This window comes from Hirundo rustica, chromosome 3 (genome assembly GCF_015227805.2).
Source record: "Hirundo rustica isolate bHirRus1 chromosome 3, bHirRus1.pri.v3, whole genome shotgun sequence".
NCBI lineage: Eukaryota > Metazoa > Chordata > Aves > Passeriformes > Hirundinidae > Hirundo > Hirundo rustica.
This window is the reverse complement of record NC_053452.1, coordinates 86,674,351-86,693,192: the sequence shown is the minus strand read 5'-3', so window position 1 is coordinate 86,693,192 and position 18,842 is coordinate 86,674,351. Positions and strand designations below refer to the sequence as shown.

Sequence of the window (18,842 nt, the reverse complement as noted above, 5' to 3'; positions counted from 1 at the left end):
GTTAACAGGTATTTACACTTGTAGATGTTTTTACTTACGCTTGTAGATTTTTTTTTTCTCTTTAGCTCTACTTAGCTTAGGAGAAGCAATACTGGTTCTTTTTTTCTTCTGCTTATTAAGCAGAAAAGCAGATGAGCAGGTGAAAAAGTGAATTTCTTGAATTTAATCTAAAAGTTATAGTATTTTTAGTATTAGTATTTGAGCAAAATGAGTCACTTCAGGAAGGAGAGCAGATAGAAGCATAAACTCTGATTTAAAAGGGAGTAACCAAAGATCTCTGTTTATAGTGGTATGGCTGTAGACAGTCAATACGTTTGCAAATTGAGTACTAGCTAAATTCTTTTTCTTTTTGCAGAAGGAAAAAGAAAAAAAGAAAGAAGAGAAAAAGAGAGAGAGAGAATCAGAAAAACCATCAAAACAGTTAACAGCTGAAAAGGTAATAAGACTTTCTTTTTTTCCAGTTATTTAAAAATAGCACAAAGTATTAGATATGTTTAGAGATTTTGGGGAAAAAATTAATGTGTGTATGCATATATATTCCCAGCATTCCAACATGAGAGTTGTAATCTGGTTAATCCACATGAATTGTTTGCTTGTGCTGTTGCTTGCATAGAAAGGTTGGTTGACCATACGATGAGGAATGTGTTTAGGAGGAAGGAAATGGGTTAAGCTTTGTTAAAGTTTAGTCTCAGACCATAAATCTAATTAAGGTTTTTAAGATCACAGAACAGTCTTGAGATGGAAGGGACCCACAAGGATCATCATGTCCAGCTATTGGGTGCACAGCCCGTATGGGGATTGAACCCACCAATCTTGGTGTTGGTGGCACCATGCTCTGACCAGCTGAGCTAACCTCAGGGTCATGGACCACTGCTATTCTTGCACAGAAAATTGTATGTTTGATGGAGTCCTGTATTATCATCTAATACTGTCTTTCATAAATGAATCCATTTTAAGCATAAATGTATAATCTATAGAATTTAATTAGTAGCACTAAGTAACTTGAAAATTTGCAACTAAGATAACGTCACAAAACATGGCAAGCGAACAACTTAAGGTGCTTCTTTTCACAGCTATGTTAAAGCATAATGAGCAGCCTTAGCAATGTATATACAATTAAAATTTCATGTGCACTTCTTTGGAGAGTTACTATTAAATAAAAATGAAATGGGTAATTTTAGTATTAAATATATTCATTTCTTTTAATACAGATGTTATCTCTCAGATCTTATGAATCCATTAATAAGTTCAGGTCTGTAGTGCAGTCTGCAGAATGCATTGGAGCCTCCATCTGTCAGTTTATTCCCTGACAGTGCTGTGTCACAATTATGAGAAATGTTTTGTGTTCAGAGACTATGATTGCATATGTGTTTCTAATTCCGTTTTCAAATAGAGTATTTTTTCATTTTACATAATAAAACAAGATACAAAAATAATATGCATGCATACTTGGAGCGGGGGGCAGGGGAAGCCCTTCCCCAATACAAGTATATTTTTTCTTAAATTAGAAAGCAAGTTCGGAATGAGTTTGTGCAGAAATAGGTTTTGTTAGGATAATTTGTGAAACTTCACCAAGCTATTATTATTGATATGGTACAAGGTTCAAGTAAGTTTATGGATGACAATAAAAACATTAGACTTGTTGTTTACTGAAGCTTTATTGGGTGTCCAGCCAAGTTAAATGTTTTATTTTGGTCCTTATAATAGTATACTTTAGTTATAAAGGCTAAAAACATTGCTGTGGTTTGGAAACATTAACTTTCTAGACCCCAAAGATCTATTTTAGGACTAGGAGAGAGGGTTTCCCTTTGTAAGGATACATGCACCTCGTTATGTGGCTGGGAATATTTGGTTAAGTGAGGGGAAGTGGCAGCAGAGCATAGTTACAGCTGAGGGATTATCCTACCACTTGAAATTAAAACCAATTCTAATGCCACTGATTAGATTTACATTTGAAAAGTCATTAGATTACCAGTTAATGATTATGTAAATAATAATAAGTATTTTGATTTTAAATGCTGGTACTATGAAATGTGGAATTTGGTAAATATATCTGTATTAGATAATAATGCCATTGTAACAGCTGCAGAATGTTTGAAGTACTGCAGCATATTTTATTTCCTTATTAATCTGTCAGCACTGACTGCTCAAATGGAACTCATCTGTGTGTCATCTTTTTAATTTAAGACATTCTTCAAGCTTGGGCTTTTAAAGGATCATTCATTCAAAATAAACTGCATTTAGACTGTTAACTTTATATATTTTTAAAGTAGTTGTGTTCAGTAGTCCGAATAAAAGAGAGCTGTATCATATATTTGTTTCTGCTGTTGTGTTGGTGAGGTAGAAAACCGAATGTTTTTATTTTCATACATGGAATAATACATTGTTGCTTTTGTGGTGTGATTCTGCTTTAGGGAGCTGATAAACATTAGCATTTCAGTAATACTGATACACTTCACATCCAGGTAGAGACTGGCTACAGGATCTTTTAAATATTGCATCTTGAATCAGCAGGGGAGTGCAGGCATCTTGACTATACTATGCATCATGTTTTCAGCAATGAAATCAAGCAGTAGATGGTTATTTTTCTGAGTTCCTGGAGGAGGAAACACAGGAATCTGCACACTTCACATGTAAACTCACTGGTTGCCTTTACTACAAGGATGTTTTATCTCTAGTCTAGTTATTCCAGGCTTGGAAAGATAATGAATTAGAAAGATGTGAGCAAGCAGTTGGCAGTTCTGTCACAATTTTGAGACTTCTTTTAGATTAAGGTAATTCAAGCAGTGTTTTAGCTATCCTATAGAAGAATCAGTAAGGATAGAAAAAACTGGAGAACTTAAACTGATAAAAAGATGAATCTAGAGAAAACTTCTTATCTATTCTCAAGTGTCATTTACTCCTACAAGTCTTCAGTTCCTAGTAACTTCGTTTTTATCTTTTGTTGAGATTAAATTTCTTAGCTCTTAAAACAAGAATATGCATCCTAAAAATTTAGAATGTTCACATTCAATTCTCATGTTCTTATCTGTGCTTCGTAGAGCTGACTAATTTGCTCCTACATCCATTTGAGAGTTTCTCTTGTCACTAAATACATCCTGTCACTAACTGATCCTTAGCCTTTAGCAAGCTAAATTTCTAGCATGACTTCTTTTGCATTTTCAAATATTACTGAAAGCTTCTAGCATTGCTTTAATAAGCTTGTGATCCCAATTTTGCATTAATGTGTCAGATAATTACGGCATAAAATATACTTTGTCGACTATCATGCTTTAATAAACAAAGAGCATCACCTTTTAACTGATTTAATAATAGTGACTTTTCTTACTGAAATTGCTTTTCAGTAAAGAATTGCAATGTGCTTGATGTGGTTTTTGGGGGAAATATTTTTTTGTGAGTATTCACATCGGAGAGTTCAGATGTAGTGTAGAATTTCCTCAAGATCAGAGAGATTTACTGCAGAGTAGTGAGTAGCAAGGATGCTTGTTTGACTCTTTCTGGGCTGTTCACTTACTCTGATGAGATTACTAGGTAATTTGTAGTACAGCAGGATCTTACTATGTCAGCTACTGATTGAGTCTAGTCCAGTGATTAGCATTATATTAGAAGCAGCCAACAATGAGATGTTCCACATCAGATGTGCAGAACTCTTAATAAAAAACATGACATTGCCAAGCTACTGGCAGCTGTAACGTTTTTTTCAGTCTAACTGAAGGAAGTTAAGAAACCTGCATGAGTTACCCAGAATCTGTCTTCCCTTTCTCCCTATGCTATTTCCACAATTGCAGATCTCAAGTTTCCTTAGTGCTTCTGCCTAAAAGACCTTATCCTTACAGTTACTTTGGAGAAACAGGAAAAATAACTGAAGAATACTGCTGTAACAATTATTTTCTAGTTTTTCATGACATGAAAACTGGGGCCAGGTTTTTTGAAGCTGACATGTTCACTCAAAGCCCAGCTTGTTTGCAAGCAGCAGAAGTGCAAATTTTAGCAATACAAAAAATGTGTTGAATTGTAGGAATAAATAATCAAACTGAGCTAATTGTCTGCTTCTTAACGTTTCCTATGGGCCAACAGCAGGATAATAGCATAAGACAGACTGTAATGTAGTGAAAGCAAGTTTTACATGTTCTGTACAGACAATAAAGATTAAGAGATTTTTAAATTGCCTAAAAAAGTAAATCTCATGTTATAAGAGTGCATTTTGTTAATGGAGAGGGGAAAGACGTCTGTAGTTTGGCCACCAAACATGTTTTTGTTGGTCGTTAGATAAGAAAATCTTTAATTTATAGGCAGGAAAAAGCAGATAGACTTGGGCTAGGCATTTTTAAACTTCATCATCCTGCCTGCCGTTTCATCAGCTGTTGAGGAGCTTTCCCTTCTTATTAATTACTCTTCTGCACAACTGAAGGTAGTGAAATTTCCCAAATCTGCCATGATTTTCTTTTTTTTTCCTTTCTTTTCTGCTTAAGCTGACTGAATGAGTTCTCTGTTCAGGAACAGAGTAAACTACTTTTCTATTTCTAGCATGAGTAGAATTTTTGTTCATCCTTGAGTAATTGGATGTGTTCAATTTAGAATCATTTGGTAATTAAAAAAACAGTATATAGTATAAATATTCTACTTGTGCATGAGAGAGCTCTCAAAGCCTCATAGCAGTTTTCTGAAATCAAATTTAACCTGTGTAGATAGTTCAGGTAAAGTTTCTCCTTGGAGCATAGAGGAGCACTTCAGGTAAGCTCCACGCTATTCTTCATGCAGCAGGTTGGAGCAGGTTCTGTGTGCACTCCACCTGCCTGTACCTGTTTTCCACTGAGAGGAAACACAGAAAAGTAGATGAGGTGCATTTAGGTCATTTGGGCTGAGCAGTCAGGGGCATGGCTGGGACATGGCCACTGTGTGAACTGGGGAGACTGTGCCCCAAGGATAAACAAGAGCTGCAGAGTGAGCTGAGGAATACTGTTCACAAGCAATCAAAGATTATAAGGAATAATATTTCATTTTTAGTAAAGGCATTTGCTTTGCGCTACTTAGAACAGAGAAGTTGGGCTGAGCTGTGTGAATGACTTCTTGAATGTCAGAGCAATCAGGACTGTTTGGTTTTTCAAGACATATTTGTTTTTGTACTTCTGCAGTACAAATTCAAATAAAAAAGGCATCACTAGGTATGATGCTGTGAGGCTCTGGAGTGCTCCCAGAGTAAAGAAAAAGAAAATTCATGTGCCTAAATGTTCAGATTTTTGTAGGGTTCAACTTTTTATGTAGTCTAATTTTTAAAGAAAGGAAACATGGTGTGCAGCAGTGCTAACAACTCGGAATTAAGCCAGAAGTTATTTGGAAAACTGTCCATGGAAAACTTGGTAAGTATTTCTAATATCCAAAATTAGAAAGTTCAGCTAAGTCTTATGACACTGAATGCTTTGGAAGTGTTTGGATTCAGCACTGTGTAGCTTTCTCCACTGTTTAGTTTAGAGGTTTCACATGAGTTGAGTACTGTCATGAAAATATTGTGATGTTTTTGCTGTAAAATACTGCATGTTGAGGACCATCTAAGTTATGGAAGTAAACCCCTTTAAGACAAGATTGTGTTGTACTGGGACAGTAAAGTTACATGGTTAGGATATAAAGAACAAACTGCTGTTTTTTCCACTAAGTACTTGTGCATTTGCAAACTAATATCAACACTCAAAGATTTTTTCATTCTGCTGAACATATCAGGATGATGAATGGTTCTGAAGGACTGCAGCAGTTACACTTGATTAACTGGAGTTCAATATGACACTATGAGTTAGTTTGTTTTATTGTATTGCATTTTGAATTTGAAACTGGCTCTTGTTTTTGTATAAAGTTATTTCAAGTGACAGGAATGGGTCAGTTGGAGGTTATTTTTTCAATGTAGTATATCAAATGCTGTTTTTCTTCCCCAAAATGAAGACTAAATTTGCAGATTAAACTTGGCAGTAACAGTGAGCTGCCGCCTCTGAGTCAGCTGGTACCAGGCAGCACCAGATGGCCTGTATTTCAGAGGTACAGACATTGGTTTATTTGTATTTAAAATGAACTGGAGAACCCCTCAAAAGTGGGGGCAAGTCATACTAGCAGCCTTTCCCCTTCATATAGGGACAATAATATGTCATTTAACCAAACAGGAAGAACTTAACATAGCTTGTTAGGATGGTGTGTTTGTTTTCTCCCTAAGACAGCTAAAACTCCCACAGAAATCAACCTGCCTGGACAATTAATGCAAGAGGAACTATCAGTCCCCCTAATTTCTCAGGGATGTAATTTGCTTATCCAAATTATTACAAATTATCATCCTAATAATTCTGTACAAGGAGAAATGAGTTGGACCAAATAGTGTTTTAGTGTTCTTCACTTCTTTAAAACTGAGTAGCTCTGTAAGAATGCATGGGAGAAATGAAAGCCTGCAGAATATTTGGTGTCCACCTAAACACCGATTTGGTGAAAGTGATCTGTTTAAGTGTTTACTTTTAACTTACAGGAATAAGTGGATTCACAAATATTGACCTGAATGATAATTTAAATGCAGAATCCTATTATAAATATTCTAAATGTTTTCTTTGGTTTTATACTTTATTGTTGATAATTTGCTAAATCACTTGAACAGTTGTAATAACATTTCCCTAGACATCCTAGCATTATTTGCCTGAGTGATTTCTTTTTAAAATACCTTTTCCTTTTGATTTTTATATAAAATGAAATATTACTTTAAATTGTAACTTCAAAAAATCATGTGTATCATGGGAACAGAAAAATAGAAACCTGTTTTGCTCTCTGGTTGAATGCATAGTCTTATTTATACTCTTAGGCCTTGTTTTATTAAATTCAGACTAAGCAGATAAGAATTAAAGCTCAGGATTTAGGATTATGTGATAAGATACAGGGCAACCTGTTTCCCTGCCTCCTACCCCCACAAAGGGTGAAGAGTTTTAAGGCTTCTTGTTCTCTCAGTCTGCATTTTACGGTCAATGGGCCTGTCCCAGCCTGGTTTTACATTTCTAATCATACCTTCTCAGTCTTACAGAAGAGATCAGATTATTTTGGGTTCTTTAGTTGTTTTTAATGCTAATCTGGAGGAAAGCAAATCAAATTAGATTCTTCCCAAAATAGTGCTATTCATTCATTTTGCAAGTAACAAAGGACTTCTTCTGTTTGAGGATTGCCATGAAAAATAGTCTTACTTAATGAAACTAATCTGTCATGGCTCTTATTACGTATTTGCAGTTGTAGACAAAGAAATTAAGAAATAGATATTGCAGGTAGAAGCAATGAAAGAAACCCCTTTTTTGTCAGAAAAAAAAGGAAAAAGTTTTTATCTTTTTAATGTTGGAAAAGGAGTCAGCGTTCAGGAAGGGTATCACTTTTTTTTCTTCAGCCCAGTGTATGTTTACTAAATTAGCTTCATCCTCTCAACTCTGGTCTGCAGCAGAACTGTATTTTAATGCAATTTTTAAAAATTCTATACAAGTAGAATGTAAAAATAACGAGAAGGAGCTAGAGTAGGGGCTGCTTTGGTTAAATTTGCCTTTGTTTAACTTGCCAAACTGTTTTTAGCAGAAAGCTCTTTTAAGTTTGCTTAGTTGAAATTGATCCTCTGTTGCTTTTACTCCATGCAGCTTCAAAACATAACACTGCCTTGGGTTTCAGTGGATAACACTTATTAACAGATGGCATTTTCAGCTTGTGATAAGCTTCATCTTTTTTCCTGGTGACATTGAGACAATTAAGACAACACTACATGTGCTTATTTGAAGAAATATATTGTTTAAATACATATGCTATATTGAAGAAAATCAGGTGGACACATTTAAGTAAGCACGTACTAAATCAGCCTTAAGTAATTTAAGTAAGCACGTACTAAATCAGCCTTCCTTGTTGGTGGATGCTGTCTTTAGAAAAAATACATTCTGAGACATTTGAAACCACAGGACCATGCATGATTAAAACTGCAAATATACAATTTAATCTAAAAAGTTTTATAAAAATTACAGTACTAGTTAGGAGATTATGTACAATCAATCAAATGTACAGGAACAAAATGCACGATGCATTTACCTAAGTGGTACCAATACATGGAACTGAATGTAAAGAAGGATAAGGATCAGATAAGATGAAGCTGATAAGAGGAGAAAGACTTTAACTTAAATAATGTCTCTCAAAATATAAATCTTATCTTGTTTTGAATAATAGGCTTCCTTTGTTTTCCTAAAATAATGCAAGTATTGGAGCATGGGCGAAGCAATCAAGTGCTTTTGTGTGTTCTGTTTGATTTTACCATGCTTAAGATAGAACGTGCTTAATCTCACTCTGGTGTGTGACCATCAAGATAGAGCAGTGGGCCTAGTGGGAAATCCTGTCAGATGTGCAAATCTCACTGAAGAGTAAAGATACTGACTTACTTTTAATAAAAAATCATTTTAGATGTCACTGGAAATATTAACTCTCAAACATGAACTTAAGCTTTAAATGGATGATGATAATAATAATATGCCATAAGATGTTTCAGCAATCTTCCGGTGTCATGCAACAACTTTGTGTGTCTTCCAGTTTAAATTCGTAGTTGACATAGGTATAGATTGTGCACCTTTTTGCTAGAAAGAGTATTTCTTTGGACTGCTGAATTTATTGCATTTTAGTAGTTGCTTTTGGCACTAGAACAGTTGCGTGGAACCTTTTATGACTCTGGCATTCATACTGTTGCATAATTATGTCTTCACAAAGTGAACTCAAAGGTAGTTGGAAAACAGCCCTGTAGCTGTGGTAGAGGTGGAAGCAAAAGAAGATAGAAGCAAGGTCTTTCAACGCAATTGAAGGAAATGGACAAGTTTCTCACTCTAGGTAATTTTGTCATGTAACAACTGTGATGCAAAATTAAGTTACCAGTTGCCTAGTTGTTCAAATAACTGGCAGTTCTTTAATGCTAAATTCCTTACATGTATCAGTCAGAAATGTTAACCCATCTGCAATGAATTGCCTCTTGGCTCTGTTGAAAAAGGAATTGCAACCATATGAGCTTGTGCTTCAGTTTTACTTGAAATTTTTCTTTTATACAATTGGTACCGGCAGCTAGAAGAAAATGGGGCACTTCTGAGGTTGGTCACCAGGCATGCCACTGTACTGTTGTGAAATAAATCTGTCCTGCCTCTGCTCACCAAGTATTGTCTCTCAACTTGAGAATATTGTACTTCATGTCAGAGTAAAGGTACTGCAGGCTTGTCTCTAGGCAGAAAGTGTATTTTACACTGTGTAACAAGGGTGCTTCTGCTCAAGAAAACATACAGATTTTTTTGTCTTACCTGTTTAACCCTCAGTTTACATTGTGAGTAGATACCATTGTGTGTATCTTTTTTCTTGGTTTAAAAGTGGATTATTTTAGTGTAAATGAAACAGGTTGAGCTGAATCTTAGCATAAATGTTGAAATGGATGACTGAACAAACAAATCAGAGACCTTGTAATATCACTCTAAAGGGCCAGTTTTAAAACTTTGGCATCTTTGAAGCTGCGAAGATAAAAGGCTTTGAGGCTGTAAAGATAAAAGCTGTAAAAGGCTTTTACATTTTATAAGGATGATTTAAATATTCTATTTCAGAATACACAGAAATTTCATATAGGTTCACATTTATTTAAACTGGAGGATTAGAAGCAGAAAGAAGCTTGACTTACTTCCAGTTGAGATGGAGGCAGTGCTTATTGATAGTTCATGTTAAAGATTATGATGGTATGGAGGATAAAGACACAAAAAATGGAGCTTGCCCAAGTACAGAGAAATCCATTTTGATATTGCATATGATAGGCTGAAATTACTTAGCTTTTAAAGTAATTGTTTCAAAGTGATTAACTTTGAAATGAGAACAAAAATGAGGAAAAAAATACCCTGACTGGCAGAAGAAACTAATGTAGCTAATGATGCATAAGTATTTATTAAATATTTCTCCCTCTCACTAACTTCTGCATTTATGAAACAGAATTATATATATGTACGTGAGGATGATAAAGTACCAGTCAGCTCTCTCCTAACTTCTCTAGTAGTTAAAGAAAGCAACAAGCTGATACAGAAGTAAGAAAAGTAAACCTGTGGGGCTCTTTCAGTTGGATTAGCTGCCACTGAGAGAATTGAATTTCTGTGGAGCTAACTGAGAGATTTTTTCAAATGCATCTCTAGAGAAATCGTGTGCTTAGACTTCATAGAGTGTTTGTAGTATACTGTTCGTGATAATCATAGAAATTATACCAGCCCAGAGTATGAGTCCAACACTGAGTAAAATGTCCTAACCCAGAGGTTGTTTATATGAAACACTATTCAGTGTGGTGTTGTAAGACTAAAACATGAAGACTGTAAGAATCAGATGGATGACAGCAGGGGACAGAGTGGAGTAATCTAATCAGTAAAAAAGAGAGCCAGTGATCTGCTTCTGGTACATTGAAAGAAGGTAGTGAGGTGGGTCGAGGAAAAATATTCTGTCCCAGGAGTACCAGGTATGTAAGGGGTGATTACATAATAGGGTATAGGACTTGTTCTGGGATGTAGAGAGAAAAGAATTGGGGGATGGGACGGATAATATCGTAGCACGTTATTATGGGATGTTTAGGTGACAGAGACCAAACCAGGGGAATATGGAAATCAAGGTGGACTGGGGTGTAACAATCATGAGGAATCGAGGGGAAAGTGGATAAAAGGAAGCAGTCACGTACGTGCTGGTAGCTGGGCAGGTTGCTGGGCAGTAGGATTGTCTGAGCCTTTGTTCGATCTCTGCAGGCTGTTCTGTATTCTTGCCAAATGCTATTTGCAACTATTGAGTGCGAGGGCATTGTCTCTTCTGTGCCTGTGTGTGAACACTTGCAAACTTCAAGCTCAACTATCAGACAAGTGGTGTAAGAGGCTGGTGCTGGCCACTTGAAAGAGGCTGCAGGCCTGAGGAATTTGAGGGTCAGCACCTGCAGAGGCCAGTATATGGAAGCCAACTATTTGCAAAGGCAGCATGCCTAACAAACATACTGTGATCACGCTTGTGTGTTAACGGGTAGCACATTTCATGCTGGATTAACAAGTGAGTAAGATACAAGCACGTGGAAATTTCTAAGGTATGAGCTGATTGCTGATGTGGGGTCTTGATATTGAATGAAGTTTCACATAAAAAACATTTTTCAGAAAAAGAAAAACACTTTTGTTATAGTTAAGGAAAAGGCTGAGAAGCATACATACCTTCATGAATAAGGATGGAAAACATTTCTTTGATTGCTTTTTTACTATGCGCTCAGTCAGTTGCCATGTCTGAAACAGCTCGTTCTTTTCTGCAAATATATGAAGGAGGAATTAATTACAAATAAATGCCCTTTAGTTCTGATTGGGCACAATGATGTTGTATTATGTATTACTTGAATGGTTTTTGAAAAGAAAGTTATAAAAGGAAATAGTTTCCAGTTTCATGAGGAACTGGAACTAATATAGTGGCATTATTGTAATCTTGCTGGAGCTAATGAGTGCAATAGAAATCAAATAGAAATCTGTAATATATAACCATAATATGGGATTTGAAAACTAAAGGTGTATTTAAAATAGCTTACAAAAATACAAACCATGTTTATTGCATTTCATAGCTTGCAAACTGAGATGCATTAAAATACTTTGTCCCTAACCCGATTTATAGATCTCATAACGAGATAGTGGATTAGCTGTAAGATGGATCTGTCTAGGTTTTTGCTTCACAGTGATTTCTTCTGTAAGATGCAAACCTCAGGTTTTATTGGATTAAAAGCAGAATTCTTCCATTTTATCTAAATCAAGTTCCATGACAAGATAATACAAAATAGGAAAAGGGTTGATAAACAGCCTTTTCTCTGCCTTTTGTGTCCTTGTAAACAGGTCCTTGCTTTTGGGCTCAACTGTAGTAATTTCAAAGATTTACAGCTGCAGGGAACTCTGCTCAAGTCTTTGCCCCCAGAATCTCTGGAAAACTTGGATACCTCTGCACTCAGATTGTGCACCTCTGCTGTTCTGCAGTCTTGCCATCCCTAGCTCAGCCTCAAGTTGCTACATCTTGTTGTGACCATTACCTAGCAATCATCTTGCTGTCTTTTGATAATTTTTTGAAGTATCAAACTTAGGAAAAAGAGCTTTTGCTCTTTTTTCCAGAACCTAATCTGAACTTTTCCACTTTAGGAACCTAATATATTTGAATCTGAATGTGTAGAACTATTATTTCAAATGTGGCTGTTATTATATAGATTTAATTCATGAATATAAGAATAAGGATTTTTCTCTGATACTTTGCTGTAGTCTCAGCAGTAAGTATAAAAAGAAAGCCAACTTATTTTAGGAAATTGTACTTCTATGTGGTTCATACATCGTTTTGAGCAAGGTAAAAGGGCCTCTGAGATTGTCTGATGAATTAGAAAGGAGCTAAACCAATTCAGCTAAGTACAAGACAAAAGGTTTTAAGCCTTCTTGGAATACATTGACTACAGTAAATGAGATCTGAGCTAACATTTTAAATTCAGTTAAAAAACAATGTTAGTACTACTTGGTCAATAAGTAAGAACAAAGGAATAGTCTTAATCCATTTTCACAGAAATTATTACCGTATTAGCCTAGACCCAGATAAAATCGTATTAATGGAATAAGATTATGGTGCCGGGTCTGTTATTTCTGCCATGAAGTTTTTAATTCAAATGACTAAAGATATAATGCACTTTACATAATCCTGCTCAAGTATCTTGCTTTAATTGTGAAAAATCTAATGAAATCCACATACCCAGGTTTTTAAAGTGAAGAGGTATATCAAGGACCGCTTTAAAAAGTCTTCCTGTGGGTATGTGTTTTGACTGAAGGACCTTCATGTGTACAGAATCATATTTAACAAAACAAAAGGCGGTTTGGTTTGGTTTGGTTTGCTTAGTGTGAATGCCTTAAATAGGCTTACCTAGGTAAGTGTGAGTAGTTCCATGTCTGTGAGTGATCCACTGAAATAATCACAACAGACTCTTAAATAAAAATCTACATTTTCCCCTTGGCTTGGCTCTTTGGTTCAGGGTAATTCTGGTTTGACAAATAAGAATGGTGACTTTTTTGTTGTTGACATGCAAGGTTTTTCTCTTGCAGAGCTGCTACAGTCCATACAACTTCACAATGATACTGCCATAGTTTTCAATATAGTACAATGGTTTTCTGGCTTTTTTTTGCTAGTTAGGCAAAATAGGAGTTTATCACTTGATAAAAGTATCCTCAGTTCTGAAGAGTTAGTCTAATTTCTGAATTTCTTCATCTTTAGTTGCAAGTCTGAAATAATAAGTGCTGGTATTTTATAGGAGGGTAAACAAAATAGCACATTTCATCTTTAATGCCATTTAGATTAAATATGAAAATATTAGCTTTTACTTTTCAGGTCAGGTATGAAAGCTATAAAAAATATTCTTTAAAAATGCTAGGATGTGTCTATGTGAGTAATGCTGTAAATGGATACAGACTAAACTTTTTAGAGCATAACTGTCAGGAAAAATCGTATCTACAAACGTATTACAAGATACAGTAAATTACTAGCATTATTTTCTCATATGGCAATTCTCAAACGTTTGTGCTCTCCTGGAAGTTTTATTGCAGGCAAGTAACGAAGAGGGAAGGAATCCAGTTACTTTATGCACAAGGCATACAATTCCTATGTATTAAGAGCAAAGGAGAGCTTTTGTTTAGTAACCATGGAGGTGTATATGAGCTCTAGTGAGTAAACTGGAAACTGCTTTTAAGTAAGCTAGGAGTGCTTTTCACAAAATTAATTGATGTATCTTCAACTTTCATAAGGCTTCTTGTAGTTAAGGCAGGGAATGTGAGTTAGAAATGCATTGTCATCAGATGTGTTTTAAACAGACTTGAGTTCTAGATTCATATGAATTTTTCATTGAAGTGGAAAATTGAGGAAAAGGTGTGAAGGAAAATGAGAGCAGGTAAGTGGACTGGACAGCTGATGAATCAGATTTTTGGCAGTGACTGATGTCTTACTTGAGAGTAGGAGAGATTTTTAGATTGGTAACTTATGACTGCTCTGACTGTTGTGTTTTTCTACTTTAGAGCTTTTAATCATGTGGCTTGTGTCCTGTGCTATGTATGCTACTCCTTTAAGTGCTCTCACCCAGTGTAAATGAGAATAAGGTCAATGATAATCCTAAATGCTGGTGTTGAAATCTGCTAAATTATTTACATTATCATCTTGCAGTAGTGAATTCGGCAAAATCCTGCTTGTTTTTAAAGGATTTGGTGTGGTTTACATTTTTACTGGGTGTCATGTCTTTTAGAACTGTTAAACCCTTAAAATCAGTACACATCATGATAACTCGCATAAGGTTACAGAAGCAGAAGATGGAAACTTGAATCTGCCATTTATAAAGAAAAATAATCACAGTGTTTTCACTGTGTGCTGGCACTTTTGAACCATGCCTTACCAAAAAGGTTTGTTCACTACTGTCAATTCCAGCACAAAATGTCCTCAGCTGCCTGTCAGAATTTTTCGGGGAGCAGGGATATGCAGAAAAGTAGCCCATAGATTTAGACCATAGGCCCTGGAATGTATGATCATATTAAACAATGTTTTGAAAGGATACCAGTGTCCTTACTCATTTAACAAACTTGTATTATTTTCCTATTTTACTACAATAGTAATTTTAAAAAGGCAATGGGTTTTGACTGCAGAACAATGTATTTGATGCTAGATCTGAATATTCTTACTGTTTTATCATTCAAAGTGTAACACTTATTAGAAAACCTCATGTATGTTGTCTGTTCTGTCAACCAAGCAAGCTGGCGTAAAGCTTTCTACTTCCCTCTTGTCTTTCCCTGCCCATGTTGTGCACCCTATAGCCAGATGTGTTTGGGCATGGTGCTGAAAGCTGGGAAAGAACAAGCCTATTTTGCAGTAAGGGAGCATCAGTTGAAGCAGCTGTAGACCTCTTAGCATTCTGTTATGTATGTGAATTTAATAGCTGGGTGACAGTCAGTCATGGTGGTACTGATCCTCCTTTTTATTTTGCCCATATATAACCATGTCCCCAATAGGCAACATCCTATGTGCTGTACTATAATCTGTACAGAGGAAAGAGCAGAATTGACTTGGCAATGTGCGCTTTTTTTTTTCTTTTCTTTTCTTTTCTTTTTTTTTCCTTTTCTTTTTTTTTTTCTGAGCTAGAATGAATCACTCATTTAATGATTATCTGGCTGAAGAAAATTTGATGAAATACCCCACTGACACACTGGACTTCCTACAGTATGTGACTTAGGCTTTAGGTGTTATTCAGTTTTCTTTACAGTCCCATCTCCTGCAGACTTGCAGTCCAAGTTTCTGTGAGAAAGCATTGCTGCTTATTCTGGGACTTGGAGTTTACCTTTGGATGAGTCAACTGCAAAACCGTAATACTCAGTTTCAGATCTTTGAGGCTTGTGTACATTGAGCTTCAGTGGGAAAACTGAATTTGGGAAGTCACCGTTACTTGCTGGATGAGGTTTGTGTATAGGTTGATTGACTTAGGTTCTCCTTGCATCTGTTTGACAAAGTCTATAGATTGCCAGAAAAAGGGAAGAGAAAGTGGTTGTAAAGAAAATCTATCAATAGGGAAGTACTGCTGACTCTAAGTGCTTGACAAGGTTCTTAGAGGCTGGCTTGCTTAAAGCAGCAAAACAAGAAATATAACTGTGCAAAACTATCAAAACTAAAATAATACGGTTATCAAAATATCAGCACTCAGCAATAGCCAAAACACTGGTGTGTTATCAAAAGTGTTGTAGCCACAAATCGGAAGTATATCATTGTATCAACTGCTGTGAAGAATGTGAACTCCATCCCAGCCAGACCCATACAGGCAATTAGTTTGTAAAATATACAGAATAAAGTATAAAGTGCCTATTAGTTTGTAAAATATGCAGTATAAAGTACCTATTAGTTCCCTTGTCCTTGTCAAAAAAAAAAAATAAAAAAAAATCTTTATTCACTAATAATTTGCTTTAGAGTAACAGATAAGAGAGAGAAACAAGTCCGTAAAATCAACTCTAGAACTTAAGGTGTGAATAAAGTAGTTAACACTGTTACTTGCTGATTTATTTGGTTTCATTTAATGCAAGAAAATTATTTCGCATAAATTAGGTTGAACTAGAATGGTGTAACTAGTATATTGAGGGCAATACATTGTGAGAGCTCAATAAAGGCCAATATTGATTTCTATAAAATGGAGCTTTCTTTTTTAATTTGAGATATAGCAGAGACTTGATTTTGTGATGAGTTTTTTTGTGGGTTGTTTGTTTGTTTGTTGGGTTGGTTTTTTTGGGGAGGCGGGGTTGGAATTTTGGTTTTTTTTTTTTTTTTGTGGTTTGTTTGTTTGTTTGTTTTGTTTTTTGGTGGTGGTGTTTTTTTTTTCTGGCCTAAACTGGTGTTCTTACCCATTTTTTAAAAAATTAAACCTCAGATAACTTCTGTCGTTGCACAAAATTAGTAAAGAAAGAATAAAGGAGGGTGGCACAGTAATGCAACATTAAATGCAGGTTGCTGAGTTAAAAGATGCTCTTTCATGATGGAATGGAAAACATTCTCATTCTGTGTAAATTCAGAAGTTTTTGACAATGGTGTTCTTTTCATCTTTAAGGACATAGCCAAATCTGCAGCAGAATAAACCTCTAAACTTTGGTACAAATTTTTGTAGCTTTTCCATCAAAATCTGATAGACTGGAAATTACCTTAAAATCTTAGCGCTGGTATTGGATAAATGAACAAGACTGACAAGTGACTAACCCTGCCATTTTCTAATGGTAGGGAAATCAGCAAGGTGAATGAAATCATAGGCAATATCTCTATGAATTACAAGAAGACTAACTGGTGTAGCTTCCACTAATTTCAGTGTGAGATCAAAGTAGGCTTTTGCACTTGGTTGCCTTAAAATCAGGTAAGTTAGAGGTGACCTGGTTTTCTCCACTTTTGGATTTTGTTTGTGATGGTTTCTTAGCACAGAACAATACAGTCAGCCAAGGTGCACTGTGGAGGTATATGGAGATTACTAGCATATAAATTTCTATCCAGTAATTTCAAGCCAGTTGATTTACAGTGACAGTGTCTGGGAAATTAAGTGAAGGTCCAAATAGTCAGTTCTGCATTTCCATTTTAGTTAAATAGAAAAGAGGTGCTGCTTCTTATGTGCAGATATAATTTCTCAGTTGTCCATTTTGGTAGAGGTAAAGTTATGAGGAATTCATAAATATTTTTAAATATTTGCTTTTTAGATACTGAAAGATGACCAATCTTGTTGTGTAAGGACTACTTACAGATGTGGTATTAGCACCCTACTGTCACACTATTGTTTTGCAGATGCACAGCAGACAGGATTAAGACATCACTTGATTTGGGTATAAAATTAGGAGTCATTCATCACTGGATACTAAGAATTAAATGAGAGCAGAAGCTTGAAGAGGGAATTCTTTCCATGATGGCACCTTTATCCGTTATCAATGCCATCAAAAAACTTACTGAAGTAAAGGAAGACCTTTGTGATGCTCTGCCCTTGTCTGCCAAACCAGTCATGACTGTTAAAAGTTGTTGGTTTGGTCAAGCATGGCTTCCTCTTGATGAAGCCATGCTGATTCCTCCCATTAACATTCTTATCCTTCATGTGCCCCTGGAATTGGTTTCCAGGTTAGTTGTTCCACTGCCTTCCTGGGTATTGAGGTGAGGCTGAGGAACCAATTGTTCCCTGAAGTAAGGACTGACAGAAGAGCATAAGAAGAGTGGAAAGTTAAAAGGACAGCATTGGAAAATAAAACAGTGAAAGATTATTGTATCCCAGTTACCTGTCATCTACAGGATTCAGAAATTTATAGTGCCAATACTGGATCTGAGTAATGAGTGTGTTGCTCCTGTACTGAAAACATGTGCTTTATAGGTGAAAATATTTGTAAGAGGTTGCAAAGTTAATTCTTTATTTGCCTCCTTAATTTGGCCAAAGTATCTAATACCTGCTGAATGTGGGGTAATTTAAATTGGGCTTTGTAGCTCTTTTCATAACAAGGACTCAAGTTTTTTTAGGTAAAAAATTCCAGGTCATGCTGGAAAATAAGCTGATCATGTGGAGGACGTAGGAGAATCAACTCCCTGGAAGCTTATTCTGGCTTCAGGTTTTTTCAGTGATATTTGTAAACAAACCATTTTCAATAATCTCAAAATAATTGAAGGCAGCAAACATTTCTTGCCTTCAGTAGGTCTCCAAGATGAGAACCCTGAAGGGTAATGTAGTGGCCATTAGTGACAACTATGAAAAATGGCCATGTAAGGCCTGCATATCAAAGATGTCTTGATGTTCTGCTGTTTGCAAGGACAGTATTTCAGAAGAATGTACTGGCAGCATAAAAAATGATTTTGAATGAGAAGCTGTTAATACATGATTTTGAATGAGAAGCTGTTAATACATGACCTGAAGTAAATATATCTAGAAATTTATATAACCATGTACTTCATTCACTAAACCCACATATATTACTAAGACAGTCTTGAATGTAATAAAAAAATAGTAGCCCCAGTAACCTTGAATTCTCCACTTGAAAATAAATGCACAAAATTGTGTACCTGTTCATTCTACTTGCCTTTTTCATATCAGATCCTTAATGCTATTTTTAGTTTACCTAATGCTGCTGAGTCTCCTATTTTTAATGCGGTCGTATTCCAAAGGGCATAACAAGGAATAAGTTATCTAGTACTGGTGTCAATACTTAAAAATAATTGCTGTGGGAGTCAAGGAGACTAGTGATAGAAACTGAGATGAATCGTAGTGCAGCAAGACTCCCAAGCATTTGTCATGC

The 18,842-nt window shown here is 35.7% G+C and overlaps 1 protein-coding gene across 7 annotated transcripts in view; it reads left to right on the top strand.

Moving 5' to 3' along the window:
* Positions 1-18,842, top strand: part of SMAP1 (small ArfGAP 1) — a 98,401-nt gene that overhangs the window by 52,731 nt on the left and 26,828 nt on the right. For all 7 annotated transcript variants that reach the window (XM_040058325.2, XM_040058328.2, XM_040058327.2 and 4 more), the window contains one exon: positions 356-436. In XM_040058325.2, coding sequence (XP_039914259.1) covers positions 356-436 — 81 coding nt within the window. The remainder of the gene's footprint in view (positions 1-355; positions 437-18,842) is intronic.